Source organism: Leptonychotes weddellii, unplaced genomic scaffold, assembly GCF_054177405.1.
Source record: "Leptonychotes weddellii isolate Sample4059 unplaced genomic scaffold, ASM5417740v2 HiC_scaffold_9738, whole genome shotgun sequence".
Lineage (NCBI taxonomy): Eukaryota > Metazoa > Chordata > Mammalia > Carnivora > Phocidae > Leptonychotes > Leptonychotes weddellii.
In genome coordinates, this window is record NW_028069567.1 from 1 (window position 1) to 7882 (window position 7882).

At 58.6% G+C, this 7882-nt stretch overlaps 2 protein-coding genes and 1 non-coding gene across 3 annotated transcripts; 2 read left to right on the forward strand and 1 right to left on the reverse strand.

Annotated features, from left to right (window-relative positions):
- The first annotated feature begins 6 nt into the window (after positions 1-6).
- On the forward strand, positions 7-2767 carry LOC145720063 (R3H domain-containing protein 4). The gene is made up of 4 exons (XM_081811720.1): positions 7-173; positions 644-729; positions 813-868; positions 1728-2767. The coding sequence occupies exons 1-4, from the start codon at positions 171-173 to the stop codon at positions 1829-1831; spliced, it is 249 nt and encodes an 82-aa protein (XP_081667846.1). The 5' UTR covers positions 7-170; the 3' UTR covers positions 1832-2767.
- Positions 2768-4077: 1310 nt separating this feature from the next.
- LOC115943456 (U6 spliceosomal RNA) lies at positions 4078-4184 on the reverse strand. Its single transcript, XR_004078037.1, has one exon. It is a non-coding gene; the product is annotated as a U6 spliceosomal RNA (small nuclear RNA).
- Positions 4185-4416: 232 nt separating this feature from the next.
- Positions 4417-7642, forward strand: LOC145720064 (mediator of RNA polymerase II transcription subunit 16-like; the record flags this gene model as incomplete). The annotated part of the gene is made up of 4 exons (XM_081811721.1): positions 4417-4571; positions 6127-6311; positions 7030-7137; positions 7443-7642. Coding segments are annotated over exons 2-4 (441 nt in total), but the record flags the coding sequence as incomplete, so codon positions are not given.
- Positions 7643-7882: the final 240 nt, after the last annotated feature.

Consider the following 7882-nt stretch of genomic DNA (forward strand, 5'->3'; position numbering starts at 1 on the left):
GTGCCCAGGACTGGTGCGGAGGAGCCTGGCTTGTGGGCAGGCCAGAGGCTTGCTCCAGCGGCTGCCCCACGCAAGGAAATCTTGTAGAGGACCCGGCCTACACGCCCCGTGACTGCTTCCAGCGCATCAGCAGGCGTCTGAGAGCCGTCCTCAAGCGGAGCCGCATCCCCATGGTGAATACCAGGCCAGGCCTCATATTTCTCCACCTGCTTGTTCTTTTTTGATGACTTTTTTTTTTCCTCACCTTCTGAATTGGTGGTGGTGTGATGGGAGATCTTTTATCCAGTGCAGGTGGTGTTGGTGGAGACGAGGCAGAATACAGACCAGACCAGTGTGATCAGCGTGCAGGAACCAGGGCTGGGAAAGGGCTTTCCCTGAGGGGGGGGGGGCGGGGCAGGGACAATGCAGGTCGGTACTGCAGGATGTGTAGGAGTTCACCAGGTAGAAGGCACAGGAGTTCACCAGTGTGGCGATATCTCAGCCCTGCTATCTTTGGAAAGGGTGAGGTAGCCTCAAGTAGCAGGTCAAAGGCCACATTTGAAGCTAGGGCTTTGGGCTCCAAAAGCAGCCCTGGGCACGGGGCCTGGACAGCTTGTCCACAGTCTCACGGTTGGCCTCACCCCTAGGCCCGTTTCTCCTGCAGGAAACGCTGGAAACCTGGGAGGAGCGATTGCTGAGGTTCTTCTCTGTGTCTCCCCAGGCCGTGTACACGGCCATGCTGGACAACAGGTGACTGGGTGGGAGTGAGCGCTGTGTGCTTCGCCAGGGGTCTGGCCCTGGCCCGCGACCACTTACCATCCATTCCCCTCCAGTTTCGAGAGGCTCCTGCTTCATGCCATCTGCCAGTACATGGACCTCATCTCAGCCAGTAAGTGCTGCTGGCCCGCAGGACCCCACCTGGCTGGTGCAGGCCAGGGAAGCCAAGGCCAGAGTCATGCAGGGTCTGGCTACTCAGGGGGAGGCCTCTCGGGGAGGAGGAGCGGCATGAGCAAATGGTGGGTGGTGGGACTGATGATGACGAATGATGAATGATGATGCATTCATTCATCAGAGGCCCCTCGTGAGCCTGGTTCCATGCTGGGTGATGCTGTGGGCACAGATGCTCCTCAGTCTGCATCTTCAGGGCCGCAGGGAGAGAGGAGCCTGTGTGGCATCCGGGGCCCCCAGGACGAGAGGCAAAGTTCTCTTTAGCTGTAGCCCCTCTCCACTGTGCCACACATGTGACATTGACCAGTCCCCTAGGGAGGGTCCTCACAGGCCCTTGCTCCCTCTGGGTGCCCCATTGGGTCCTTGCTTCTCATCGGTGCCTCCTGCCCAGAGTTGCTGAGGAGACGGTTTCCATGGCAACCCTAGGATGGTTCCTCCTAAGTCCTCCCTTGGTGGATTTGCAGCCCCCATACCTCTCTTTGTTCCCACAGACTCGGGACAGAAGGGCTGGGCTGGGGGGTTGCTTCTCTGCCGGAGTTGAGCCGAGGCCTGAACCCAGAGGAGGTTGGGCCCTGACCAGATGGGGAGTAAGGGAGCTGGAACGGCCCAGGCAAAGGCCCGGAAATGGGACCGAGCTTGGGGTGCGCTGGGCTAGTTCAGGTTTGGGAGTGAAGGAAAGTGAGGGAGAGGGAGGCTGGTGGGGGCTGAGGTCCCCCATGAGGGCAGGGATGGAGGTGGTGACCTGGGGGCCCAGAACTCCCGTGGTCCGGTCACTGCTGCCCTCCTTGCCCCCTTCACAGGTGCTGACCTGGAGGGCAAGAGGCAGATGAAGGTCAGCAATCGGCACCTGGACTTCCTGCCACCGGGGCTGCTCCTGTCTGCGTACCTGGAACAGTGCAGCTGATGACAGCCCCCCCGCCCCCCCCCCCGCTGCCTCCCCCTTGCCCAGACCTCAGATACCATTTGCTACAGTATCTTTATTATTTTGAGAATTTGTCCCTGTAGACACGCTCTTCCCCTTGGGTGGCTCTCTCTCACTCTGGCCCCTTCCCTGTCCACCTCTCCCAGATAAACGCTGGGGGCTGGGGCCACCCGGGACTGGCCTGGCCTTGCAGCTCCCCGCTCTGGGACTTGTATTCGGGCGAGGAGACCCGGCCTGGTCACCTCCGTGTTCCTTCGTTCTGCTTTTCCAGCCCCGTTTGAAGCTTAAGCGAGGAGTGAGAGGCTGGGTTTTTATCACTTTTAATGAATTTGGCATGATTTGTTGTAGATTTTTAAATTTCCTTTTTGGGAAGAAAAACCAAAAACTTGCCCCAACTGATAAATCGGGGGACTTTGTTCTAGTCCCTGCTTAACCCCCCCTTCCCAGTTTTTGGCTTGGGGGGCGTCTCTGGGGCTTTGCCCCTTTTTCCAGGAGTGTTCTGTCGTGTGCACGCGCGTGCGTGCGTGTGTGTGTGTGTGTGTGTGTCCCGCAACCTAGGACAGAAGCTACATCTTAAAGGCTGGTCTTACCACCTTTTTGGAATGTGTGCTGTTCTCCCCTGGTGGCTTTTGGTGGCTCTTGTGGCCCTGTCTGCTCTGCACACCTCCTCCCTTCACACTGGGGGATCGGGACTTCCAGCCAGAAGCCTCTGCCCTCGGACTGCCCCATTCCCCTCTTCGTGTCCCCTTGCCCCCTCCCCCCTGCCCAGCTCTGGCCTGTTGCCTTGGGGTGTCCTCGCACTGGTCACCCTGGTGTGTCCCACAGAGCAGAGCTGGGGGACACCCCTCCCGTGTGTGTGGCTGGTTGTGCTTTGGGAAAAGTGGAGAGTTCAATAAATTTCTGGTGCTCTGGTCTCCAGCTGTGGGGTTTTCCTTTCCTCCAATGGGTGCTCAGGAGGTGCTTAGGTCCTGGTCAACGAGGGCTGCAGGCCTCAGGGGATGAAGCTTCACACTGAGTGACACCCCACCTGTGAGGCAGGTGTATGGGGAGATGCTGCTGGGAGCCCTGGGTCCATTGGCTCTGCTGCCCTGGCTTGTCCCCTTCCCAGGCGCCCAGGTTCAAACCCCAGCTCTGCCACTTCCAGGCTGTCAGTAGTCCAAAAAGTCCCTTGTGTGAGCCTCCCGGGGTGGCCACAACGAAGGGGCTGTGGCTTAAAACCACATGAATTTATTGTCTCCCAGTCCTGGAAGCCAGAAGTCCAAACTCAACCAGGCAGGGCCCTGAGGCTCCAGGGGAGGGTCCTTCTTGTGTGTTCCTGCTTCCAGGGGTCCCTGGCGTTCCTTGGCTTGTGGCCGCATCATTGCAGCCCCCGCCTCTGTCTTCCCCGGGCCTCCCTGTGTTCCTTCCCATCGTCTTCCCTGTGTGTGTGTCTGGGACTGGCCGGGGGTCCTGCAGGACGTCCGCAGTCCGGGTGCGTCCCATCAGGGGTCCCTGCTGCCCAGGCGGCTTCTGCCTGCGGACGCTGGCCCTGGTCCCCTGGCCGGGTGTGCTGGTCCGGCTTCGCTCCTGGGAGGCTCCTTCCCCGCCACACTGTCCTCGGGGTGCAGCTGACGCACGGGGGTGGGAGCTGAGAGCCGCCTCCCTGGGGGGCAGAAGATCTGTGTTCATTACTGGGAATCCTGCGGGGACTTTGGTCTCTTCTCCCTCAGGTATTCACTTATTCAGCCGTTGATATCAGTTGGGACACATGAGGATTTACTTTCTAGTTCGGGTTATGACCCAATACCGCTTTACTCCGTCGTCCAGATTGTTCCGGGTTCAGCCGGTGTCTGAGGCAGCCCATCATCGTGGGGTTTGATTTTTTGAGCCCCGTCCCTTCCGGCACCACAAGATGGTCCAGCTAGGCTTGTGTGTAGAAACCCCGATGTGGACGCTTGGATGTGCTGCACCCGTCTTAGCAGACATTTTAGAAGTTTAAAGACAGACGTTAAAGAATGCACGTCCACGTGGTGGCACAGTGGCCAGCGCGAGAGACGGGATCCCAGGTCCCCAGAAGGAAGGGCCAGCCTCGCAGGGCGCCGAGGACCGCCCCCCGTTTTGGCTGCAGCTAGGGCACGGCGCTGCGTCATCCCGCCCCTGTGCCGGGATCGCCGGGACCGGTCCTCCGCGGGGTAAAAGCCTCCACGTGCAGAGCCTCAGTTTCCCCACCCGCGGATGTCAAAGAAGAGCAAAATATGGAACGCTTCACGAATTTGCGTGTCATCCTTGCGCAGGGGCCATGCTAATCTTCTCTGTATCGTTCCAATTTTAGTATATGTGCTGCCGAAGCGAGCACAGCAGCCTGGCTGACCCAGGCACTATTTATAGTGCTTACAATAAATGACTTTACACAAAGGGTGAATTCTTTTAAAGCGGGTCAGCGACACATTCTTTTCTAGATTCGTACAACATATAGAATAACGAAATGGGATCATTCACTGAAGTGAGAAAGCGTTCACTGTTCTGCCAAATATAACTCAGGTGGCTTCTGGGACGCCACTAAAAGCCGTATGCAAATTAACCGGAAGCGGGGCTAGTCACCGCCTTCCCAGAAGTCTCTGGGAAGCGGCCGCACTGCGCGGGCAACTCGTTGATCCCGGGGAAGATGGCGGTGCCGGAGCCGGGGAGCTAGGGCGAGTGCAGGCAGCGGCTGCCTGCTCGGCTTGGCGCCTGGGCCGGCTCGGTGAGCGCGGGGCTGCGGGGGCCGGAGAGGTCGGCCAGCCTCCGGTCGGCGCCCGCAGCTGCGGGGAACGCAGCCCGGAGAAGGCGGGACAAGCGGGCCGGGGGCGGGGCCTGCGGGGTCAGAGGGCGGGCCTCGGGGGACGGCGGGTGCTGGGCACACGGCCGGGGGCGGGCGGGGTCTGGGGCTTGTGGCGGAAACTTGTGTGAAGCCGGGGGCGAGCTGGGGTCGGATGCGGAGAGCCGGGGGAGGCCGGGCGGGGCCGGGGGGCGGGGCTCAAGGGTAATGGGGGATTTGGTGGCGCGACCGGGGGGCCCTGTGTACGGCGGTAGATGCTGGCAGGCGAAGGGTTTGGGGTCTCTGGGATGGGTCTGAGAGTTTAGGCCGGGCCTGGGGGCTCAAGGGGCCATCCGAAAGCAAAGATTGTAGGGGATGGGCTTAGGGATGGAGGCTTCGGGGGCGGGACTTAAGGACTCGCAGGCGCTTGTGGGCGGGGCCTTGGTGTCCCTGGTCAGGGCTTGGAGAAGTAGGGGGACCTGGGGGTAGTGATTGAGAAAAATGGGGTTGATCGCACTTGTAATCTCACCGGACTCCTGTGAAAGAAAGGAAAGTAACCTATGATCGATGCTGGCACGTAGAGAGCCACGAGGAAAAGTTCACCATCATTACTTTTGTTAGACTTCTTTAAGTTGCACCTCTGCCTCCCCTGGAGGCGGTGTCCTCGCTGCTCTTGCTTATCTGTGGGCTCTTCCTCCAGGAAGACCCAGGGCCCGACCTCTATGCACACTGCCCACTGCCCTCATCATTGCTTACTTGGACCCGTGCATTCACCTTCACCCCATCCCTGGCTGTGCACTCCAGACCGCCAGAGGGGTCCTGTTCAAATGTAGATAGCTCACAGCCCTCTGGGGGCCCCCCCTCCCACTAGGGTGAAAACCTCCAGGGCCCTGTAGGACTCGCCCCCGTCACCTCCTGCCCCCACCTTGCCCCCTTTCCCTTTGCTCATCTGCTCCAGCCACATGGGCCGCTTGGCCACTCCTCCAACACCCGAGGGGCCATCTGTCCTCTGGGTCTTTGCACAGGTGTTCCTTCCACCTGCAGTGAACTTTCCCCAGACGTTTGCATGCCTTGTTTCCTCACAAGTACACTGGGATGTTGTCTTTCTGATTAGGCGTCCCTGTTCCTCCATGTTTATTTATTTATTTTATTTTTTAAAAGATTTTATGTATTTATTTGAGAGAGAGAGAGAGGGAGCATGAGTCAGGGGCAGAGGCAGAGGGTGAGGGAGAAGCAGACTCCCCGCTGATAAGGCAGCCCGACACTGGGCTTGATTCCAGGACCCTGAGATCATGACCCCAGCCAAAAGCAGTTGCTTAACTGACTGAGCCACCCAGGCGCCCCTCCCTCCATGTTTAAAATGCAGCTTCCCTTACACAACACACGAGACCTAAGGGCAGGGATTGGGTTCATATCATTCCCTGTGGTAAGCCAGCATCCAGCGTGGAACTTGGCATCCTGCAGGGACTCAAAGAATGTCCGTGTCAACCTCCTCCCTCAGGAGCTGCTGACCATCCTCATCCTCGGTGTGTGACCTGTGGCATGTGGGCACAATGGATCTGGCTTACGTCTGCGAGTGGGAGAGATGGCCCAAGAGTACCCACTGCCCGTCAGTGCCCCTGGCCTGTGCTTGGTCCTGCCGCAACCTCATTGCCTTCACCACTGACCTTCGAAATGATGACCAAGGTGTGCTTCCTTGCCCCCCAGCCCAGCCCCCCTCGCCTGGTGTCCCCATTGGGGAACTGGGTCTCCAGCCCTGCCTGGGAGTCACCCTTCACCCATGTGGGCCCTCTCAGGGTTTTCTCATCTACAACTGGGGGTGGTGAGGACCCTAACCTCACAGGTGTGCAAAAGGCAGATGCACTGCTCTCCTACACCTGGTGCTGGGGTGGGGTAGGGGGGAAGACCCTGGAATCACCCCTTTGGGATGGAATGGGGCAAGGGATGTGCGGTCCCCTAGGGCTTGGAGACTTGATGCGCAGTTTTCCAGACCATACATGTTACTATTTTGTTTTTGGAAGCCTCGAAATTACTTTGCTGGGACCTATTTTCTGTCTGTTGTTTAAACAATGTGTGCTTGTTGGAGAAAATTAGAAAAGCAGAGAAATTTAGCATAAGGAAAAAAAAAACATGGAGAGATGCTCACCATTAACATTTGGGGATCATTTTCTTCCAGTTTTTTCTACGTCTCTTCTAAAAACATGACCACGCTTGTGGCGAGGTCACAGGCCTGCTTTGGTCTCCTTGTTAGCACCGGGGCTGTCTACACGGTCAACAGCAGAGCAGCCCTCTGCCATCCCCGTGGGTGGGATGTTCCCTGGATTCCTCCCTGAGCCCTCCTGGGGTCATCAGAAGCTTCAGGGTTGTTATGGTTGCTGTGTTGACCGTGTGCTGTCCTCTGCAGACCTCACCCGCATGATCCATATCCTGGATACAGAGCACCCCTGGGATGTGCACTCCGTCAACTCAGAACACAGCGAGGCCATCACCTGCCTCGAGTGGGACCAGTCGGGTGAGGATGGGCCGGGGGCGGGTGGTCCTGCATGGCTGAGGGACACAGTGATGTTCATCCTTGATCCTGAATCTCAAGGCAACGTGCTCACTCTTCCTGGTCACGTCCCCAGAATACACAGCTGGGACTGGAAGCCTCAACCTGTGGCTTTGTGGCCACGACTCTTCACATTCCCCACACGCACATTGTTTTAGGAGCACCCTTGTGCCACTCCCCTGCTTCACTGCCCCGAGGCCTGCTCCTGCGGGCCCTGGATGTACTACCAGTAGCTGCCCCTGCCCACGGTGAGGGTTTGCCCCCTACAGGCTCCCGGCTCCTGTCGGCTGATGCTGATGGGCAGATCAAGTGCTGGAGCATGGCGGACCACCTGGCCAACAGCTGGGAGAGCCACGTGGGCAGCCTGGTGGAAGGGGACCCCATCGTGGCCCTGTCCTGGTTGCACAATGGTGTGAAGCTGGCCCTGCACGTGGAAAAGGTGGGTGTCCTGCCTGAGCAAGCAGGTGCAGTAGGTGAGGTTATTCACCCTGCTTGTTCACCTGCTGCTCCTCTCCCACCACCAGCATCCTTTGGTTTTTCTAGTACTGGGCCCAACTCACGCTTGCAGTCAAACTGTCATCATCTGTGTCTTCAGTGAGCCACCTATTTAACTGATGGCCGCTGCCCTCAGCAGACCTTTCCATTTAACTGATGGCCGCTGCCCTCAGCGGGCCTTTCCGTTTAACTGATGGCCGCTGTCCTCAGCGAA

Bases quoted from the DNA above. Each gene is read 5' to 3' on its own strand.
- LOC145720063 (XM_081811720.1), top strand. The intron at 730-812 runs GTGACTGGGTGG...ATTCCCCTCCAG, and splicing joins ACGGCCATGCTGGACAACAG to TTTCGAGAGGCTCCTGCTTC. The intron at 869-1,727 runs GTAAGTGCTGCT...CCCCCTTCACAG, and splicing joins CATGGACCTCATCTCAGCCA to GTGCTGACCTGGAGGGCAAG.